General features: G+C 48.9%; 1 protein-coding gene across 2 annotated transcripts; it reads left to right on the plus strand.

Moving 5' to 3' along the window:
* The first annotated feature begins 336 nt into the window (after positions 1-336).
* RAD52 (RAD52 homolog, DNA repair protein) lies at positions 337-22654 on the plus strand. 2 transcript variants are annotated; one of them, XM_040233695.1, is made up of 12 exons: positions 350-512; positions 11861-11958; positions 12926-13027; positions 13127-13220; positions 13340-13407; positions 15490-15608; positions 16277-16352; positions 19813-20009; positions 20154-20299; positions 21046-21135; positions 21467-21682; positions 22115-22654. In XM_040233695.1, exons 2-12 carry the CDS (start codon positions 11878-11880, stop codon positions 22174-22176), a joined length of 1251 nt encoding a protein of 416 aa, XP_040089629.1. In that variant the 5' UTR covers positions 350-512; positions 11861-11877; the 3' UTR covers positions 22177-22654. The 2 variants fall into 2 exon arrangements, with proteins under 2 accessions (XP_040089630.1, XP_040089629.1); XM_040233696.1 differs by lacking the exon at positions 11861-11958 and having other exon boundaries at positions 337-512; positions 22115-22618.
* Positions 22655-22771: the final 117 nt, after the last annotated feature.

Raw genomic sequence — 22771 nt, forward strand, 5'->3', positions numbered from 1 at the left:
GGCCGCCCCGCCTCGGGGCGTTGTCGCCCAGACCTTCTCCCCATGGTCCTCTGCGTGCCCTTCAGGCCTCCTCCTCCGTTGCGGTGTCTCCGAAACCTTCTTCCCAGAGTCCTCTGCGCGGCCGTTCAAGCGCCCTTCTGCGTGTTGCAGCCGCCCCCGCTGTGGCTGTTTCTGCCCAGGATCCTCTGCGCGGCAGTGCCTATCGCCTTTCGGCGCGTTCAGGCCCCCTCCGCCCGCGTGGTCTCGCCTTGACTTCCTCAGGGTCCTCTGCGGATCGTGCCTCGTGCCCTTCCGTACGGTCAGACCGCCTCCGCTCGTGTGGTCTCGCCCGGACCTTCTTCCCAGAGTCCTCTGCGCTGCCGTGCTAGTGCCCTTCCGCACGTTCAGGCCCCCTCCGTCCGCGCGGTCTCGCCCAGACCTTCTTCCTAGGGTTTTCCAGGCGGCCGTGCCCCTGCGAGTTTCTGCGCGTTCAGTCTGGACAGAGCCCTGTCCGCTCTGCGCGGCTGAGGCGCGTAAGTGGAGTTGCCGCCGGGTGGGAGCTCGCCTCGCGGGTCCCGGATTAGCGGTCCCGCGCCCAGCGGTGTGTGATAGGGCGCCGGGCCGGGCGAGCGGGTGGGCGGCCAGGGCCGGGGCCGCGGGGTCAGTGATGCCCGGGGCGGGGACCGAGGGCGGATCCTCCGACGGGCCCCAGGCGGCGGCGGCTGCGGCCCGGAAGGCGTTGGCGTTTCGGCGTAGTTTGACAGGTCAGCGCGTAGTCAGCCCTTGTGGCGCTTTCAAACGACCGAGCCAGAATCCAAACACGGTGGAATCCCTCGGTCTGAAGAGACCCGCTGCGTGCCTTCGGCGCGTTCGCCGGGCCGGGCCGCAGTCGCCGCTGGTGCGGAGCGTGTGGGTCGCTCAGAGCCCCGCCAGCTCGTTGGCGGACGCGGCTCACCTGGTCCGGCCCGGGTCGGCGCTCCTCGGTCCTCGGCCGCTGGGCGGCGTTTCGTCGATGGGGAACCTTGCTTTCTTTCTCCGTTAACTGATGGGCGTTTGGGCTTTTGCGCTTTCTGGTCTCCGAGCCCATTTAAGGTCTGTTCCTGCCGGGGACTCACAGAGGCACAAACTTCTGAAATCTAAATTCTCCCCCATCCTGAAGCTCCGGGCCCGGGTCAGGCGTTTCGGCGGCCTCGGGTCTGGTTGTTTCGGGAAGGTTTGCACAGTTTTCTGTTCTCAGTACGGCACTCCTGGATCTTTGGCGGTCACGGGCAGAGCAGCCTTCGTGTGCGGGGCTCGCTGGAGACGCCGCCAGGCCGGCCGTCCAGTGATGGGCAGCGGGTGGGCTGGACACGAGCGGACGGATGATGTAGCAGAGCCGGGGGACGGGGGAGCTCATCTCCGAGCAGACCTAGCGCGTCTTCGGTGTTTTGTGTTCACGGACCGGTCCCCGAACAGAACCAGTACTCAGGGCGCCTGGCCGGTGTGCTGGGTGACCCTCGCGCTGTCCCTGCCGAAGTCCGGCAGGCCTCACCTCTGCCTGCCTGTTTGAGACTGTACACCAGTGGCCTCTTTGCCCTTCAGTGCCAGTTTAAGCTTTTTATTCGTGATTCCACTGTTTCTTTAGCACATTAAAAAAAATGATTGAAAGATTCTTGAATTCTGTAATTCTTTACAATTTTCTAGTTTCGCTCATAAGAGATCGTGCGCATAAGGTTGTGTAACAACCCTCGTTTTCCCACTGCCCCTGCCTTGCCCCTTCCTCCTTCCCTCCCCCACTCGTGCCACCACTGAGCTCACTAGTGAGTCTGCTTCCCTTTTGTTGACTAGTTTGTTGTGTTGTTTCAGTTCCACCTGTGAGTGACATCACACGGTGTTGATCGTTCTCTCTCTGACTTACGTAGTATAACGCCCTTCCAAGTCCATCCCTGTCTAGAAGGTCCTCCAAACTTGTGATGCAGAAAGGCAGGCGTCTTTCTGATGAGCTTTGTTCAGGTGTGAGTTAGGTGCTGTCCCCTGTGAGTTCAGTGTTAAGGAATCAGCACTGTGTCTTACTTACATAGGGTGCCTTTAATTGAAACATGCAGAGCAAGCCTTTGTACTGACTGGTTGATGGAAATGAAGCAACTGGAGGCTCGCACTGGCAGGGACCTAGCCGTGTTTCTGCAGGAGCAGTGGCTGGGTCTTGGGTCAGTCCGTGGTCAGAGTACCTGTAGAACAGATCCTCGCCAACAGTGAGAGTGGACTCTGTGACCAATTTAATTACTCAGAAGCTTTGTGGGGATATTCATTCCATTTCTGTGACTTTTATCCACGCATGGTATTCATTTTTAATAAAGCCCTGGCAGTTTTGAAGTGGAGAAGAGCTAAAATAAAGCTACCATTTTCGTTATTCTACAAGTTGGGTAGGGACTATGCTAAGTCCTACAAATCCAGTCAGTAGTTAGTATACTGCCCCTGTGTTCTCAGCAGTAGAATGGATTATAGTGTTGTCTGGGCTGTGTGTTCAGTCGTGTCTGACTCTGTGGCCCGCCAGGCCTTCTGTCCATGGGATTCTCCAGGCAAGGATACTGGAGTGGGGTGCTATTTCCTCCTCCAGGGGATCTTGCTGACCCAGGGATGGAACCCATGTGTCTTGCGTCTCCTGCATTGGCAGGCCAGTTTTTATCGCTGAGCTACCTGGGAAACCTGTGTGCTGTGATGTCTGTCTAAATGCTGTGGGAATTTAAGATTAATTCTGTTTAGAGTGTAGTGAGGTGTGTCAGGTTTCAAGGAAGAGAGGACATTTTGCTATCTTTTTTCTTCTTACTTAAATAATGCTTTTTCTATTCTTGCTAAATTTAAGAAAAGTTTTACAAGCGAGCAGCATGGACATAACTGAAAATAAAAAATTTTGATATCTAGTCTTGCTGGTCTTTATCCTCATAGTCAGCACTTCACTGATCACTGAGCGTGGTCTGCTCTGCCTCAGTGACGCACGTAGAGAGTCCATCGTGCCTGTCATCTGTGGCTATCACTTCGGTCGAGCCTCTGTCCTTTCCTCTGCTGACTGTTGTAATGTAGACTCCAACTGTGCTCTCCTGCAGTTATTCACTGATGACAAGGACCATTTCCGGGCGAAAATATCGTATAATTCTCAACTTAGAATTTCCACTGCTCCCCTATGTTTACAAACTAAAGTTTTAAGCTTTGAAAGGTGGCTCATTCATGATAACACTACCGGAAGGGTGTGTGTGATGAGAGGTCCATCTGCTCACCACTCAAAAGCCAATAGACAGGCCAGGTTGCTGGAAAGGAAAGTTTGCTTTGATTCAGATGCCAGCAACTGAGGGGGAGTGTGGTGGATATCTGTCCAAAGACTGACTCTGCACCCCCTCCCCCCTCAAGCAAGGGATGAGAGCTTTTATAGCTAGGGCTAGAGGGGGTGTGGTGCGGGCTACATGCAGAAACAGCACAGTCATCTTAGTCATCTTCAAATTGGTCATCACTGGTGTTCCTAGCATCATCTTGGTTGTTTTAGGCACAATTAATCCAGTTCTGGGGTGCACTTGTTCCCACTTCTTTGCAGTTAGTTCTCAGAATTGTGGCAGCTTAAGTCCTGGGTTCAGGCTGGCCATCAAGTAGTTAACTGCTCCACTTGGTGTTTTAGTAGCTGTAAGACAGCTCATAGGATATGGTTCTAAGCATTATCTATAGTCCTCGAGAAAGAACTAAAGGTCCTTGACTACGCTTCATGACTACATTATTATTTAGTCTCCTTCAGCTGTTTTCCTTTGTTTCTACATTTTTCACTTTTCTGATTAAACTTATTCTTTGAAATTTTCCACAGACAAAAAGCAAGCAGAGGACATGCTAAGTCACTTCAGTCGTGTCCGACTCTGTGTGACCCCATGGACTGCAGCCACCCAGGTTCCTCCGTCCATGGGATTTTCCAGGCAAGAGTACTGGAGTGGGTTGCCATTGGCTCTCCTGTAACCGAGTCATGATGCCCACCCGTTCTCCCTCCCGCGCCGGGTGGTGCCGCCTCCTTCTGGGCTTGGGCAGGAGCTGGCACGCCAGGAGGCGGGATGCAGGTTGAGGGAGCTCACTGATTTAAGACAACGGAGGCTGCCTAAGCTCCCCCGTTCTCCCTGCTCTCAGTCTCATTGGCCCGCTGCTCCGTGTTCTCCTCTTCTTCCATCAACCAGATCTCTTTGTTGATGGCGTCCAGCTGCTCTTGCAGCATCACAATCAGAGTCTTGGCATCGCCCTGCCCGCGGGCGACAGCTGATTGGCCGAGCTGAAGAGGGTGACCCTGTCGCCCTCTCCGTCAGACACGCCCTCATCACTCTCGACCGCTTGGGCCACGTTGGCCAGCGCGCTGGCTTGCTGCGCACGCTCCCAGTCCTGCTCCTTCAGGGTCTGCACCCTGGTGGTGTTTCTTTCTGCCTTCAGCATTGATATTTCTTCTTCTCTTCTACGAAGTTGCTCCCTACATATTCGTAGTTCTTGTGAAGGACTTGGAAACTCCTCAGGCCACTCTCCTTCCAGGACTTGGGTGGGGGCCAATCCCCCCCTGCCCTTTAAGCATTAAACTTAAAGCCAGCAGTCCTACACATCATGAGTAGTTAAACCCTGTGACAACATTCAGTTCAGTCACTCAGTCGTGTCCGACTCTTTGTGACCCCATGGACTGCAGCACGCCAGGCTTTCCTGTCCATTACCAACTCCCAGAGTTTACTCAAACTCATATCCATTGAGTCTGTGATGCCATCCAACCATCTCATCCTCTGTCATCCCCCTTCTCCTCCTGCCTTCAGTCTTGCCCAGCATCAAGGTCTTTTCAAATGGTTCAGTTCTTTGCATCAGGTGGACAAAGTATTGGAGTTTCAGCTTCAGCATCAATCCTTCCAGTGAATATTCAGGATTGATTTCCTTTAGGATGGACTGGTTGGATCTCCTTGCAGTCCAGGGTACTCTCAAGAGTCTTCTCCAACACCACAGCTCAAAAGCATCAATTCTTCGGTGCTCAGCTTTCTTTATAGTCCATCTCTCACATCCATACGTGACCACTGGAAAAACCATACCTTTGACTAGACGGACCTTTGTTGGCAAAGTAATGTCTCTCCTTTTTAATAAGCTGTCTAGGTTGGTTGTAACTTTTCTTCCAAGGAGCAAGCATCTTTTAATTTCATGGCTGCAGTCACATCTGCAGGGATTTTGTGACAACATTACTAGACAGTTTTTCCATCCTGAACCTTAGTGTCAAAAGTGTCATTAGAAACAAAGCAATTACTTTCTATTGAGTGTCTGTTACCAAAATCAGATCAATATTCCAGGAGAACTTTGCTTTTTTAACAGAGAGGAAGAAAAGGAAAGTTAGTTTTTTATCAGTTTACTGTTAATAGCAAAATTTATATACCTAATTAAATTTAGTCTAATCTTAATCTTACAACATAAATTTTCTTCAAAAAAATTTTTAATAAACCTTTTATCATTTTTTGGATTTGAATACATTAGTCCTGTATTTTCCCCATCCAGAAACAGCTGTAGGACAAAATTATTACCATCATTTTTTTCAATAAAAATATTTTTATTTTTGTTTACCTTTTTTTGCCAGCAACATGTTGTCTTACTTGTTTTTACATACCAAAATGCTTTCCTTATTATTTTTACGCATCACAGTTTTTAACACTTGAAACCATAACAAAACCAAGAAACAGGTAATTGAAATGTTATACCAGCATTTTCTGATTGGCAAACTTAAGAACATACTCCATAACCTCAAAAAACATACACTTTTAATAGCATAATTTTTTTAATAGTACATCTATGTTTAATAAACCCAAACATCTTTAGTTTTCCTCTTGGTTTTATAAGAAGACAAAAGTAGGTAAATTTAGATTTGTTTGATCTGTAAGCACTTATATTTTTTTAAGCCAATTAAGTAGAGCTTCTTTACAAGTTAACCTCAGCAATATCATCCAAAGACAAAAACACATACTGAGACATGCAAACATCCAAACAGAGATCTCGTTGTCTCATCTTTTTACATTTCATGAATTAGGCATTGCGATTAATCTTACCAGTTTATGGATAACAGAATAGCCAAATTTACATAACTCAATTTTAAAAGGATTTTTTCCTTTTTTTTTTTTTTTCCTTAGCTTGAAGTTTCACAATTAATCCAAGGCTGGAGTTCCAAGCAATATGGACTATGTTTGTATTTCAGGGACATGATAAGTGTTAACCTGAAATTTGCCCCAAGCTTATTTTTGTTTCCTCAGGGTCTGAAAAAAGCATTTTATCAAGCTAGCTTTTCCTAACTGTATATGTAAAGAGAACTGGCTTTTTTTGAATTTTAAGAGTTCCATTTTAACCTGTCTTCTCTGGAGTCTAAAGAATACTTTTGCCATACATGATCCACTCCCCCAAAAAAATCATCTTTCTTTAGTCATAATTTTTCCAGGTAAAATTTTTCTTAATGAATTGAACCTGAATTTCCATTTTACATAAGGCAACAAGAATACCAGTCACACAGATGGAATACACACTCACACACCAATTGACAGATCTGTCGTAAACCTTCTTCGAGGGTGACCGGTATGGAGTCACAAACAAACACTTCCCCAGAACAAACGGTCCTCATAGTTGGACATCAGAACCAGTTGTCAAGAACACCCACATAGCACTGTGTGTGTGAGTCGCTCAGTCGTGTCCAACTCTGCAACCCCATGAACTGTAGTCCACCAGACTCCTCTGTCCATGAGATTCTCCAGGCAAGAAATACTGGGGTGGGTTGCAGTTTTCTTCTCCAGAGGATCTTCCCGACCCAGGGATCAAACCCGGGTCTCCTGCATTGCAGGCAGATGCTTTTCCGTCTGAGTTACTAGCACTCACAAATGGGAAGGTTGCCCATGTGCACACCGGTGGTCTTCCCTCGTCTTAGAGCTCATCAGCTTGTCACAAATGTTAAGTTTTATTCCACCAAGGAAAAGTGTACATTGGCAGCCAGTGCTGAGCAGAGGGAGGATCCTCAGAGCAAAAGGTTTTGGCAGCTGCTGAACATCCCCCAAATGCCCTACTCGGGCTCGCTCGCCACAAGCAGGTGGATACACTGTTAGGGCCACAGCTCTCCTCTGGAAGACCCAGGAGAGCCTGGTGCCATGAAAGCACAGCAGCCAGCCGGAGCCAGCCCCAAGTTGTGTGCCAAAATCTGTTACTGAAAGGACGTGGAAGGTGGAGTTTGGCTGCTCACCGCTGAAAAGGTCAATAAACAGGCCAGGTTTGGTGGAAAGCTTGCTTTATTTCAGATGCCCGCAACTGTGGCGGGCAGTGGAGGACATCTGTCTGAAGGCCATCCCCCCTGCCCTCTGGGGTGCTTGGCTTCATGTTCAAGCCATTCTTTTTCCGTGAAGAGTACCCTATGTTTACAGGCATCAGCGGCACATGAGCATTCTGGCTGCTTCACATCCTTGCCAACTTTTGGTGGTGTCAGCCTTTATTTTTAGCCATTCTGGTGGGTGAAAAGTGGTGTGTCATGGTTGGTTTTAATTTTAGTCCTTGATTACTAACAAGGCTGAGCACTTTCTTCTGTGTTTATTGACATTTTATATCTTTCTTTGAGAAGTGCCTGCGCAAATCTTTTGCCCATTTAAAATTGGGTTAATTGTCTTTTTACTTTTGAGTTGTAGGAGTTCTTTATGTGTCCTTTTTATATCCTGGATATCAGTCTTTGCGGTTGCCCATTCATTTTTTTAGAGTTTTACATTTTGATGTAGTCATATTTGTCTCTTTTTTTTTTTCCCTCTAATAATTATTGGTTTCTAGGTCATAAGTAAGAAATCTTAGCTACCTCCAGGTTGTGAAGATATACTTCTGTATTTTCTTGTAGAAGTTTTAGTTTTAGCTTTTATGTCTAGGCTAAAATCCATCTCCAGTTTTTGTGAATGGTGTAAGAATTATTTTGTGAAAAATATTAAGTGTTCTTCCTATACAGATCTCCAGTTGTTCCAGCATCGCTTGTTGAAAATGCCATTGGACTGCACTGGCGCCTTGGTTGGAGTTCAGATGGCGGTTGCCTTCTGGACCCTCCTCTGCTCCAGTGTGTCCGTCCCCACCACTGGTTTGTGGTGTTCTTTACATTGCTGGCTGGTTTTGGCTGTGCTGGTCCTCGCTGCTGCCGAGCCTTTGTCCAGCTGTGAGCGGGCGCTCTGTTTCAGTGCACAGGCTGCTCACCGTCGGGGAGCACAGGCCTCGCGCCTGTGAGCTTCGGCAGCTGCGGCTCCCGGGCTCTGCAGCACAGGCTCGATAGCTGTGGGCCACAGGCTTAGTCACTCCATGGCATGTGGGGTCTTCCCAGATCAGGGGTCGAACCCGTATCTCCTGTACTGGCAGGCAGATTCTTTACCACTGAGCTAATAGGGAAGCTCCCCACCACCCTCACAGTGTTTTAATTATAGTAAGTCTTGAAGTCATGCAGTGTGGGTCAGCAACTTCTTTGGTTTTCAGATTGGTGTTAGGTAAAAGACGACCAGGTACACCAAAAAATCTCTGACAGGCTTTAATGGCAAAGCGCTCCCGGGCGGGGTTCCTGGACCCGAACGGGGCAGGTTGAGGAAATCCGCGCGCCCGGACCGCGTTGGAAATTTGTTTATATATGCACGTTGCCAGGGACGGCTGGGCTAGCGATGGGGGTTTGGATAGGCTGCTGGTTCGCGGCGTAGCGAGCTGATAGGTTTCTTTATGCGGCTGGGGCAGGGCGGCTTATGCAGCTGGGGCGGGGCAGCTTTAGCTGGCAGAGTGTGCTGTCATTGGTCCCCGGGATCCGGGAGGCTCCCCCGTTAGGGACTTCCTCGCCTTTGGGAGGGAGAGGAGGGGCGGCCCATCATGGCCCCCAGGGTCCGACCTTACAATTGGATTTCGTTAGTTTAGATCCTTTGCATTTTGTTTGAACCGTCATCCTAGCAGTTTCCGCAAAAAAGTCTGGTAGGATTATGATTATGCTGTTATTGTCACATCATTTAATAGGGTACATTTTTGAGGGTGGTCTTATTAATATTCCCTTTTGCAGATGAGAAAATTGGGGCCCAGAGAGGTTAAGGAAGTGTCCTGTTCAAGTCCTTGGAGCTCAGTCCTGGACCACATTGGCCTGTGGCCCTCATAGCTTGCTTTGCCACTGGGGATGCCACACTGACCTGCAGGCCACAGCTGCCACCTCTTTTGTGGTTAAGTTTTTATTTCTTTCTTTTTGGTTTTCATTGTTTTTAAAAATTTTTATTTTATATTGGATCATAGTTGATTTACAATATTGTGTTTTAGGTGGACAGCAAAGAGATTCAGTTATACATATACATGTATTTGTTCTTTTTCAAATTCTTTTACCATTTAGGTTATTACAGAATATTGAGCAACATTCCCTGTGCTGTACAGTAACTGGTCCTTGTTGGTTTTCTTGGATTACTGTGAGGTTGAGTCATTTTGCCTTGGAAACAAACCAAAATCATTCTGTTGTTTTTGAGATTGCACCCAAGTACTGCATTTCGGACTTTGGTTGACATTGAGGGCTACTCCATTTCTTCTAAGGGATTCTTGCCAATAGTCATCTGAATTAAATTCTCCCATTCTCGTCCATTTTAGTTCACTAATTCCTAAAATGTCGATGTTCACTCTTGCCACCTCATTTGACCACGTCCAGTTTACCTTGATTTAAGGACCTAACATTCCAGGTTCCCATGCAATCTTGTTCTTTACAGCATCAGACTTTACTTTCATCACCAGACACATCCACAATTGGGTGTCCTTTCCATTTTGGCTCAACGTCTTCATTCTTTCTGGAGCTTTGTCTTCGCTCTTCCCCAGGAGCATATTGGACACTACTGACTTGGGAACCTCATCTTTCAGTTCCATATCTTTTTTCCATTTCGTAGCATTCATGGGGTTCTCCAGGCAAGAATACTGGAGTGGGTTGCCATTCCCTTCTCCTGCGGACCATGTTTTGTCAGAACTCTCCACCGTGACCCGACGAGGGCTACTCTGATGCGACAGTGTCCAAATGAAGTAGTGACAGACTGTGTAACCTGTCGAACCTAACCCATTTGCTCCGACCCATTATGCAAGAAGTTTGCTGACCCCTGCTTTTTAAATTTTTAAGTAACACATGTATGTATTTGAAAAGGAAACAGCACTAAAATTTTCATCTTTAAAAAGACGAGCCTTGCTGCACTGTTGCTAACACGGGCACCATTCCTCAGGGGTGTTTCATCGTTTCAGCTGTCTTCTCTGGCATTTACAGTCATGTTCTAATAATATTCTCACTGCACTCTTTTTTGATTTAACAATTTTAGACACTAATTATTGACTAGGCCACTCTTTTTAGTACAAGATTATAGATAAATGTATCATTTTTTAGCTGAAAGGTAACATTTTATGATCATTTAAACAGTTTTCTGCATTTTCATAATGTACAGAAAGAAATTAACAAGCACTCAGCAATAGTGAACGTTTATTTAATACCTCATATGTGCCAGGCACTCTTCTAAGGCAGGTTTTAAAAACTGAAGTGCAGTGGATTTAGTGTTGTGTCAATTACTGCTATACAGCAAAGTGATTCACTGATACATATATATACATTTTTAAAATATTATTTTCCGTTATGGTTTATCATAGAATACTGAACATAGTTTTCTGGGCTGTACAGTAGGACCTTGTTGTTATCCAGTCTGTGTGGAAAAGTCTTACATCTGCTAACCCCAGCCTCCCACTCTCCACCCCCCCCCCCACCTTGGCAACTACCTGTCAGTTCTCTCTGTTCCTGATTCTGTTACATAGATAGGGTCATTTGTGTCTTACTTTAAGTTCCACATATGAGTGATATCATATGGTGTTTATCTTGCTCTTTCTGACTTCAGTTAAGTGTGATCATCTCTAGTTGCATTGCTGCAGTTTTATGCAGTTTCACACTTAATCTTTACAGAATGCCTAGGAAGTGTAGGTACTATTGTCTCCATCTTCCAGATGATGAAATGTCATTGGAGAGCTTATGTGATACTTCTCTTGGTCAAGACCTCATGGGTGATGGAGCCAGAAGTCAGCATTAGGAATGTGAGCTCTTAAACACTGTGGTGTGATGCCATGTGTGGAATCATATACTGGTTGGCGGTCACAGATTTGTGGCTCTATAGTAATCCGAGGATTTATGTGCAGGTCCGCTGAGGCCCCACTTGGAATCTGCTGGGTGTGTGGCAGGGGCGGGGCCTCCCGAGGTAAGGCTGTGCACTGCCAGCCTGCACATAGCGTGGGCTCAGTCTGACACATTGGCCTTCAGCCTGGAGCTGTCAGAATCGCTGGGTGGGCTGATTTCTGAGTCAGTCGGCCTGGGGTGGGGCCTGAACAAGGTCCCAGGAGGTAACGGAGCCGCGGGGACCATGGGTGGCTCAGTGCTGTGTCCTCTCTGGCCACGGGGTCTTCCGTGCCACGCGACTCTTCCACGGCGTCATGGTCCGTGACAGTTCAGCTGCTGCGGCTTATGTTTCCTCTTTGACCCTACAGAGGTCAAGGTCACGATGCTCATATAGTTGGTGATCGTAAGCTGGTTATTGGCTTTTTCCTAGCATGCTTTTGTAGTTTTGACTTTTTCTATTGCAAGCATTGTAATTATAACACATTCTTACTGCAAAAATCACCTTTAGTAGCAGCGCCATGCTGGCAGAACTCGGCAGAAAGGTAGAAGCAGGCCCTGAGGGGTTCAGAGGCCTATTCAGCGACAGCCAGGCATTGAGAAACTGTGCCCCTGGCCTGTGTTTAAGGTGCGTGGAGAAAGTGACTTCATCTGATTGTAGCAGAGACTTGCTTTTCACCATTAGCGTTTTTTTCAGATCTCTGTTTTGCTCTCCTGTTTATGTAGAGTCGGCCTGAACCAGCATGTCCGGGACTGAGGAAGCAGTCCTTGGAGGCCGTGGCAGCCAGCCTGCTGGGGGCAGCCCTGTGCTATGCTTTGGTCAGGTGAGTGCGTCCTCCTCCCTGGAAGGGATGAGGTTAAGTGAAAACCAAGACGGTCTGGGGAAGCAGTGTGTGCGGCGCCATCAGATACATGGAAGCTGTTATTTTCATCTAGAGACGTTATTTGGGCATCTCTGTTGAGCTCTGAGGGTGTACTGGAGCTTCAGCAGTGCTGGGGGCTACATTTAGATGTAAATTGGTTTTGCTGTAACATTCCAAGTGGAGCCGACTCTGTAAAAAGTCCCAGTGTTTTCTATCACTCCTGTCCCCATGACACTTGGATCTCTCTTTGCGGAGGCATCCAAAGTTTCTGGGGTTTATGGAGATACTCTGTGCATATAACGGAGATTCTTGCTATGTCCACCCACATTCTATCTGTCTTACCAGAGATCTGTGTGTATCGTTCCACTTTAATGGGGCCAGGGGAAAACTACTAAGGCGTCAAAAATCTAATCAAAGAATGGTGCAGTTCTCCATGTGCAGGATGGGAAATGGTTGAATTGGAGGACACATGGAAGCAAGGCTTCCTATCCTGTTTTTTCCTCTTTCACATCTACATAAACGTCATGAGAGGTTCTGAGACAGGAAGTCTTAGTTCCCTAGTTTTGGCTGGAGAGAGGTGTGGTAACATGGTAGTCGCATCGAAGGCAGTGGTTCTCAGTGTGGTCCAGTGACGCCTGGGGTCCACAGGACCTTCCAGAGCCCGTGAAATCAAAGTTATCTTCAGAGCGCTACTAAAGCACTCTGCCTTCTTCACTCTCGTTCTCGCGTGAGGGAGGCTGGAGTTTCCAGAGGCCGCGTAGCGTGTGCCGGTGTCGCTGCTCCGGGGGCCACTGGAGTGCGCGCCTGTGGAGTCTTAGTTCCTTGTATTGATAGGCAGCCCACACGAACAACAGCTCGTAGGACCCTCAGTATATCTGAGTGCAGGGATGGCAGAAAGGTCGGTTCAGTTTCCCCTTTCTGGTTCCAGTACCAGTACACAGTGGAAGAACACCAGGCCATCCAGAACGCCCTGAGGCAGAGGCTGGGCCCAGAGTACATCAGTAGCCGCATGGCTGGAGGAGGCCAGAAGGTAGGCGAGTTCACTACCTGAAAAGTGGGGGCCTGTGATGCTGACTGTTGGACGGTGAGGAATTTTAACGAGGTGTTTTTTCGTCTTTATTTTTTCCAGGTGTGTTACATCGAGGGTCACAGGGTCGTTAATCTGGCCAATGAGATGTTTGGCTACAATGGCTGGGCGCACTCCATCACTCAGCAGAATGTGGGTGAGTGCCGCCCTCCTGGCATTGCCGGCTGCCGCCGGACACGCCGCGGCTGAGGGCCGGGTGGGTGTGTCCCGTCCCTGGCAGGAGGAGCCCTCACCTGGCTGTCTTTCCCACCCTAGATTTTGTTGACCTTAACAATGGCAAGTTCTACGTGGGCGTCTGTGCGTTTGTGCGAGTCCAGCTGAAGGTGAGGGTGATGGGGGAGACGTGCGGCGGGAGAGAGAGCGGGTGCGGAGGCTCTGGGCCAGAGTGGGCTGTGCGTTCACTCGGCCTTACTCAGGCGCCGGAGAGAATTTTGAGGAGCTTGTTCTCCTGCACATTTTTAAGTGACTAAGAATTTTCACCATATACAAACAGTTGCAAGGGTGCATTTTTTGGCATATTGTAAAATTCTATGTCCTAAAATAACTCTGCTACATCTTTTTAAAATGTACCAATGGATTCTAAATATTAATACCATAGAAGATGACATGCTGTCATCTATTTTTTTAAATGTGTATACAAGCTACTTTTTTTTGAGCAAGTTCCTCTTTAGTCATCAGAAATTTTACATTGTCTCCTCTTAAATACGTATTTCCATCCCATTTCTCCACCGGCTTTTTTTTTTAAATAATGCAAAGTGATGCTTTGTTTATTTTTGGCTGCATTGGGTCTTCATTGCTTTGCAAGGGCTTTTCTCTGGTTGCGGGGAGCAGGGGCTACTCTCGGTTAGAGGGCTTGGGCTCCTCACTGCAGCGGCTTCACTCGTTGTGGAGCGCAGGCTCAGCAGTAGGGGCTGTGGGCTCTGGGGCTCGGGCTCGGGCGAGCGGGTTAGTTGCTCCATGGCACATGGGATCTTCCTGGACCAGGGATCAAACCCGTGTCCCCTGCATTGGCAGGCAGATTCTTATCCACCACACCACCAGGGAAGTCCCCTACTGGCTTATATGATATGATTGAAAATCTTTTATTAATAACTATTATACTTCTCTGCCTGTGTATGTTTGTGTATGTGTAAAAATTTGTAGGGGGGAGTAAATTTCCAGTGATCTTAAGGCTCTCTATTAAAACATTTCTTCTGGATTGAGTTACTGTTAATATTATAGGTGTTATTAACACACAATAGAGTCATCTGTGTTCATTATGAAGAGACAGCAAAACTACATCAAAATATAAAATTTTATGGAAAACGCATTTCTTGATAAAGATGGATGAAGCGTTTTTTCTATTGTTAATATATCTATAGTTAATATTACGTATTCCTAAACATCTAGCATTAATTCTGTTCTGACTTATTTTTGTAAATAGTACTGGAAACCTTGGGCTTCCTGGGTGGCGCAGTGGTAAAGAAACCCGCCCGCCAATGCAGGAGACGCAAGAGACACAGGTTCGATCCCTGGGTCGGGAGGATCCCGTGGAGAAGGAAATGGCAACCCACTCCAGTATCCCTGCCTGGGAAGTCCCACGGACAGAGGAGCCTGGTGGGCTGTGGTCTGTGGGGTCGCAAAGAGTTGCATGACTGAGTGCACAAACAGAGATTGAAATCCTTATTCACATACACAGGACTGGAAAGAGCTTCATTATAGTGTTATTCATTTCTTTGACTGCTTCTGAGTTATATTTCAGAATCATAGTGTTATCATCCGAAGTTATATTCAGCTGTCAGCTGACAGCTTGATCAGGCCTACCTTTGCTTTTGGTGGAAGCTGAGAAGCATATTCCACCTGACTTGTGAGAGGATTTGCTGTCCAGTCATTAGAATCAGTTAAATATAATATTTCAAATTTTCCCTTTTCTAGGTATCCCAAAGGTTTTTTCTTTTTTTTAACTTTTTCATATTGAAGTGTAGCTGACCAGTAATGTCAATTTCAGGTGTACAGCAGAGGGGATGCCGTTATACACAGACACCCGCTCTTTTTCCAGCAGTCTCCCACTTAGGTTATCACGGAAGGTTGCGCTGAGTTCCCTGTGCTGCACAGTGTGGCCTTGCTGGTTATTTTAAATACAGCAGTGTGTACATGTCCATCCCAAACTCTGTCTGTCCCCCACAAGGCTTTTCTACTGTGCGGTAGACTTGGGCTGGGTTAGACATGTGCCTTTTTATGTAAAGAGGGAGAGAGAGAACTGTCTCGACACTGAGCCCCGGCACATGTGGGCACAGATCCAGTCCAGGAGGCGGCCTGGTAGGACTGACGCCCAGTCTGAGCAAGGCTGCTTGATGACGAAGAGAGTGGTGAGGGATGGGCTCTAACCCCTCACGGTGGGGCCTGAATGCCTTTTCTGCCCCCAGGATGGCTCATATCATGAAGACGTGGGCTACGGTGTCAGCGAGGGCCTCAAGTCAAAAGCCTTGTCCTTGGAAAAGGCCAGGAAGGAGGCAGTAACAGATGGGCTGAAGCGGGCGCTGAGGTAGGTGGGCACCAAGGTGGGTGGGCACCAAGGTGGGCGGGCACCAAGGTGGGCCGGCGCCGCTGGTTTCAGGGCTGCTTCCAGAGCTGTCCCCGGACCCCCCACCCTCAGCCCCAGGCGGCTGTCTCCTGCTGCCTTTCCCCGCTTCTCTTTACTCCAAGGCCCTCTTGGGGAACACGAGGTAGGATCCTGTTCTGTGCTGGACTTGGCCTTCCCCACTCCTGCCCTCCACACGAGCCCACGGGTTGCTTCCTCATTGGATGTAACGCACCTGCACTGTTCTTTGTTATGTGCATGTAACGTAATTAACTTAGTTACACAGAGCAGGATTTTGATCTTGTTGGGGCTTCAAAATGCCTTTGAGAATTGAATTACCAGAAAAAAATACAGGTAAAACTTGCTTTAAAAATTTGCCTGTAGGGGATCTGAGCTTCTCGGTACAGAAGTCTAGTCGTGAAGGTTGTGCCCCTGAGTGCATGTGCTCACGCACTGGGGGTCGCAGCAGTCGCTGGGAAGGGAACTTAGCCCTGGAGCTTGTGTTCCGCAGCAGGAAGGGCCAGCGGGCTTTGTGAAAGACTGACTCACGCCCTGTGCTCTGGGGCAGGGACGTCCGACTCTCCTGCTCACTGCTGTGTTCTCAACCGGCTTCCACTCTGTTTTACCCTTAGAAGTTTTGGGAACGCACTCGGAAACTGTATTCTGGACAAAGACTATCTGAGGTCACTGAACAAGCTTCCACACCAGGTATGTTGTAAGTGGGGATGGTGACTGATCCCCTTGTATCTGAGTATGTGGTGATGGAAAGGGACGTGAAGACTTGGCTGGCTCTGTAGAGGGTCGGGAACGTGCACTTCCGCCGTCTTTGAACATAAGAGCTAGCAGGGGCCAGTGGGCTCACTTACCACCGAGGATGATGAAGCAGAGAGTCCACGGTGGAGAGGATGTGCTCGGCAGAGGTCTGAGAGATGGGAGCACAGGGCCCTCTCAGCCCGCTGCCATTTCTCACAGACACTCAGAGCCTCACCGGCCCAGACTTCCGCTCTTCTGCAGCTCTGCGTCTGGAAGGGCTGGATTCCCGTTTGTGTGGGTGCGTGTCATGTGACCTGCACACCTGCCTTTGGAGAGTGGGGTTTGGAGTCCAACGTGACCTGGACTGGTCGGGCACGGGAATGCCCGTTGCCTGCTGAGTGTGGCTGTGGTTCTTCAGGCCCCTGAAGAGCCGCCACCCGCCTGGCCACCTCCCTCTGCTGTACTTCAGGGGTCTTTTTCTGGTGCTGCCCCTCATAGAGGTGTGTGTCAATTGGCAGAACTTCGTTTCTTTCTTTCCTTTTTTAAAATCTTTTTAATCTATTATTGGACTCAGTTTGCTATTAATATTGTTTAGGATTTCTGTGTCTGTATTCATGAGGGATATTGTAGTTTTGTTTTGTAGTCGTAATGAGAAATAAATAAGAGCTCCCCCGGTGGTGCGGTGGTAAAGAATCTGCCTGCCAGTGCAGGAGGGCAGGAAGGGCCCTGGAGAAGCAAGCGGCAGCCCCCTCCACTGCTGCCCTGTGCCAGGCCGCTGCCCCGTGCCAGGCCGCTGCCCCGTGCCAGGCCACGAGCAGCCCACCTCCTCTGCTGTGACTTTGTTCCAGCGTCACGGCGGCCTGGTGCTGGCTCCTCTTGGCTGGTCCCTGGAGCTCTTACAGGGGTATCCGTCTGTTTACTGTTACCTTGGTGTTGGTGTGAGGGAGGGCCTGGAGCTCCCTAGTCAGCCATTTTGTTGACATGACTGTATTTTTTCACTTTTTTTAAAATGAAGTACACGGGCTTCCCTGGTGGCTCAGAGGTTAAAGCGTCTGCCTCCAACGCAGGAGACCTGGGTCTGATCCCTGGGTTGGGAAGATCCCCTGGAGAAGGAAATGGCAACCCACTCCAGTGTTCTTGGCTGGAGAATCCCAGGGATGGGGGAGCCTGGTGGGCTGCCGTCTCTGGGGTCGCACAGAGTCGGACACGACTTAGCAGTATACATACATGCTTCCTTGGTGGCTCATAGAGGTTAGAGTGTCCGCCTGCAATGTGGGAGACCTGGGTTTGATCCCTGGGTTGGAAAGATCCCCGGAGAAGGAAATGGCAACCCACTCCAGTATTCTTGCCTGGAGAATCCCATGGACAGAGGAGCCTCGTAGGCTACAGTCCATGGGGTCACAAAGAGTCGGACACGACTTTACTTAAAACATATACACAGAAAGCTGCGAAAGTAATACTGGCACAGCCTGGTGAATTTTTGGAAGTGAACACAGCTGTCTACACCTCAGATTAGGGAAACAGGACATAACCAGCTCTCTAGAACTTTTCTGCTCCCCCCACTCCATTCACTGTTTGTTTGTTGTTTTTTAAACTTTCGGCCGTGCTGTAGCTTCATTGCTGTGCTCAGTATTTCTCTGGTTGCGGTGAACGGGAGACCCGTGCTTTTTTTGCACAGGCTTCTCACTGCGGTAGCTTCTCTTGTGGGGCACAGGCTCAGCAAGTGGGGTCTTCCCGGACCAGGGATTGAACCCGGGTCCCCTGCATTGCAAGAGTTGATAGTTTAACTGCTGAACCACCAGGGAAGGCTGACTTTTTCTTTTTAAAGTAACTTTTTTTAGTCTTTTAGTCAGGTTTATTCCTGCTTTTAAACTTTATATAAATGGAATTGTATGGTTTGTGCTTTATAAAAAGTGTTGTGTTAAAAAGTACAACATAGCTATGTAGACAGTGGACACATGATAAATGCTCAGCTGGATGAATTTTAAGGCAGACACACCCACGTAGGCAGCACCTGAGTCAGGTCGAGCATCACCGCTCCCGGAGTCTCCGGGTGTGCCACCCCGCCCCGTCACTGCTGAGGAAAGTTCTGATTGTTCTTTGCTTTTGGGACTGACATTATGAACTGTTCTTTGTTGGGCTTTCCTTCCACGCGTGTGATTCATTTCTGCTGAGTGTAGTGGCATCTTCTGTGACACGAGTCTAGTCGGTTTTCCCATTCTACTTAATAGACGCTGGAGATTTTCATACCTTTTGGTTGAATAGGGCTGCTGTTAGCGTTCTTGAGCATGCCTCGGTGCACACACATGCATTTACTGTGGAAATTATTAGTGAAGCTCAGAGGGTTGGGCGTATGCTTGGTTTTAGTAGGTTCTGTTACAGTTGTCCAGTATGGCACGTAGCAGTATGTGAGCTCCAATTAGCATTTAGCTTTGTCTTAAAATTTTTTTCAGTGTTCATTTTCAATTTTTTTTGTGGTGGTAAAATATACATAAAATTTACCTTCTCAGACATTTCAAGGGTGCAGTTCAGTTGTACAAAATACATTGCTACCATGGGGCGCTCGCCACTACCATCTATGTCTGGAGCTCTTTGCAAAGCAGATCCTACCCACTGCACAGTGAGCCCTACCCACTGCACAGTGAGCCTGCTTCGTCTCCATGCAGCCCCAGCACCGCCATCTGCCTTGTCTCTGCTTCTCGCTACCCTCGGTGCCTCTTGTCAGTGGAGTCATCTCTTTGTTCCTGGCCTGTTTCACTGAGCATACCATCCTCAAGTTTCCTAGCATAAGCTCATTTCCCCTAAAGTTTCTTTTTTTTTGCCAGCAGCGTGTGGGGACTCAGTTCCCTGACCAGGGATTGAACCTGGGCCTTTGGCGTGAAAGCCTGGAACCAGGAAACTCCCTGCAGAAGCTCACTTCTTTTTGACTGACTTACTTCCCAATGTAGATAAGAAATTTCACAGTGTAATTTTCATTTTCAGGTTATCTTTACCCAAATGTAGTCGTCTCAACCTGATCCTCCGTTATTCTGTGAGCCTCACATTACTGAGTGAGGCTTTGCCTGTGGAGCACAGGCTCTGGGTTTCTGTAGTGTGACTGATGATATATGATCATTTCCGTAGTAAAGTGTGTCAGGCCCAGTAGCCAAGGAAATACTGAAGTTAGATTTTACAAAGCTTTTTGCCCTAAATGAAAACTGAATTGTGATTCCTTTGTATGAAAACTGTATTAACACAGAATGGCCCAGGAGGAAAATGGAGCTGTTTTACTCCACGTAGAGTTGAAGTTACTTGCACTTGTGGATCCTTTGTCTCAGCTTCTCAGGACCTCGAAGGAATGAGGGCAGAGAATTGTGGAATGCGTTCAAGGAAGGGGCAAGAGCAACTGAAGGAAATTATTCTCTCTCCTCATTAGCCGCCTCTTGAAGTGGATTTAACTAATGCAAAGAGACAAGATTTTGAACCATCTGTTGAACAAGCCAGATACAGCAGCTGCCAGCAGAATGTGACCCTGGAGCCCCCTAAAGCCCGGGAGGCGACCTCTCCATGCAGATGGAGCCACTTGGCTGGACCCCACGCCGTGACGCAGGGGGCCACGGAGAGCAGCTCCCGGTACGGCCGCCTGCCCCCTCCGCTCCTCCCTCCACTTGCACCTTCTCAGCAGCACACGGGGCCGTGAGCCCCCTTGGCAACTGTGTGCTGCTGACCAGGTAACTCGGAAACCCCCCCCAATGCCTCACTGGTCTCCTGCTGCAGGAGCCTGGCCCCCGGCACCGCGGAGAGCGAAGCCACATTCCAGCGGAAGCTCCGGCAGCAGCAGCTGCAGCAGCAGTTCCGGAAACAGATGGAGAGACAGCAGCAGGCCGCCACCTCTGCTCTGTCCACTGGAAGAAAGGACCAGGGTAAGAGGCTGGGGGCACCTCTGCCTGGAGCGGCAGGTTCGGTCCAGACCAGGGCTCAGCACGCACGGGCCCAGGGCTTCCGAGCGCCGGGTCCTGCCCCGCATTTCCCCTTGGGTGAAGAACAGACAGCCCCTGACGTCACCAGAGCTGGACTTCCCCGGTGCCAGAGCTTCCTCAGGCCTCAGTTACCCTGGCCACACGGACATGAGCTCTTTGTAAGGCAGAAAGCTGGGTGTGCAGGTGAAGGGGCTTCTGGCAGTTCTTTCTCCATGAACTCGCGTTTTTTTCAGAGTTCAGATTCACTGGGAGTAGTAGAGACAGATTGTTTTGAAGTCTTCCAGAGACTAGAAACAAAGACAAAACGGATTTTTCCCAGCTTCTCCTTAAAAATTACTAAGATTCTGAGGACTTGGTTCCTGTTTAGTTCTTTAAAACTCCCCTCAGCACTGGCCAGCTGAGATTAATGAAAGGAAGAGCCCACAGTGGATTGTGCTGGGGCTGTTCTTAGTAAGAATTATTATTCTGGGTCTTTAGCTTCCAGCCTAGACTTTTCAGTTTTTTCTGTAGTTTGATAAGAATATGGTGTTTTCAGCCCTAGTTTATATAGGGGAGTAGGTGGGACTGGGACGCAGGGCCCTGAGCTTGGTGCTGGGTCTGCAAGGTGTAACCGGGCAGCTCTACACGCACCCGAGGCTGCCCAGCCCCCCAGTGACGACGGGAGCTCAGGCTGCCCCCTCTCTCTGCAGCGCAGCCGCCACCGGTGCCTCCTGCCAAGCCCAGCCTCCCCAGCACCCGCTCACCTTCAGAGCCACTCACCCAGAGAGACCTGCTCCCAGGTAAGCGGAGCAAGAGGCGTGACCTCAGGCCCAGTCAGTAAACACGCCAGGTACCTGTGAGTCACTGGTCGCCACACACTCACCTCAGGAGGCACAGGGATCTTCACTCCTGTCAGTTCTGCACCAGGGGGATGCGGGTGGCCCGACGCTGCGTTGACTGCTCGCGCATGTTCAGCTCCTGTGTTGCACCTTGGAGAGGCCTGGTGTCCTTCCACAGGACCGGGGGAGAGAAACTCAAGATGCCGTCACGGGGCCCTCACCATACAGAACCTTCTCGTGACCTGCTCTTTTCTCTTGTGTTAACGTTTTCCCGTGACTGCTGTCCTTGCAGACAGTCTTGAAATGTGGGACATGGCTATGGATGCAGAGAACAGCGTGCTCAAGCCCTTTTCGAAACCAGAACCACCGGAGACCCCTGCCATCTCGGTCCTGAAGAACCACATGGAGACCCAGAACAGGATCCCACCAAGCCTTTGCCACCAGAATCCACAGGCACAATCTGGACCCTGGCACCTCCAAACTTCCAGCCTTAACCAAGACGCCACAGGTAGCCGAGTGTTCTAGGAGCAAACACGAAAGGGAACCTGGGTGTGTGTGATTCACTGAGTCTTAAAAGCAGAATGACATTCCATTTTAAGAAGTCTGGTGGACTCCTGTCAGAGGGGCAGCAGTGTAAGAACATGGAGGACAACTAGTTTAAAAGCCAGAGGTTCCCTTGGGGTCCTGACCTGAGGGCTAACTCTTCAGCTAAATTTAACAGCTGCGGTTAAACGCAGACCCATCAGGATTTCTCCTGCAGCTTGCTCTCATGTTAATGGAGGATCTGTCCTCATGTAATAGTTTTCATTCTTGGGCTTTTGTAGTTTAAAGTAGGTCGAGCAGGACTGTTAGCTGATGGCTTCTGGATTGTATCAGTTGTTAGTTTACTCCTGATTTTAAAGTCACCACAGCCACATCTGAACAGTTTCCTCCTCCACAGGGAACTGTGACTCCTCTAGGAAGAATCAGGACATGAAGAAAAGGAAACTGGACCCACCTTAACCACAGCTCAGGGCACTTCCTGAACTCTGTCCTGATGGGACTTCATTTTGGTCATGAAATGACTGGTCCTGCCTGAGGGGTGCGCTCTGCCTCAGGGCTCTACCTGCTTCATCCTGAACTCTGCTGGAGGACTCAGCACCTGCTCACATCAAGTTGGGCATTTGGGAAGCTCTGTAGAGACTCGGTGCCTTTTCTTGGGCTCCTCAGTCTTTATTCCTAAGCTATTGTGTTAATGAAGACAGAAATCACCTCGGCCTGTGGTGCATCCCTGAGTGACCGCTGACCTCTTGCTGTGGGGCCCCCTGTTTTCTAACGCTGCCACGCAAGACTGCAGTCTTCATCACTATTGTTCATCGGCTCATGAAACTACTTCCCGTTTCTCCTAAGACCAAAGAAAACGCATTTTTAAGAAAGCAAAATTAAATCCTACCCTGTAACAATATAACAGGCATGCCTCTTCTTATTGCACTTCACTTTTTTTAAAAAAAACAAACGGCAGGGTTTTGGCCACCCCGTGTCGAGCATTTTAAAGATTTATTTTTTAAGATACAATGCTAGTGCACACTTCAACTAGTGTCCTGTGGACAGTGTTCAT

The sequence above is a fragment of the Oryx dammah genome, unplaced genomic scaffold (assembly GCF_014754425.2).
Source record: "Oryx dammah isolate SB20612 unplaced genomic scaffold, SCBI_Odam_1.1 HiC_scaffold_29, whole genome shotgun sequence".
In the NCBI taxonomy this organism is placed as follows: Eukaryota; Metazoa; Chordata; class Mammalia; order Artiodactyla; family Bovidae; genus Oryx; species Oryx dammah.

Bases quoted from the DNA above. Each gene is read 5' to 3' on its own strand.
- RAD52 (XM_040233695.1), top strand. From the start codon at position 11,878: ATGTCCGGGACTGAGGAAGCAGTCCTTGGAGGCCGTGGCAGCCAGCCT. The intron at 13,408-15,489 runs GTGAGGGTGATG...TTCTGCCCCCAG, and splicing joins TTGTGCGAGTCCAGCTGAAG to GATGGCTCATATCATGAAGA. The intron at 15,609-16,276 runs GTAGGTGGGCAC...TTTTACCCTTAG, and splicing joins GGGCTGAAGCGGGCGCTGAG to AAGTTTTGGGAACGCACTCG.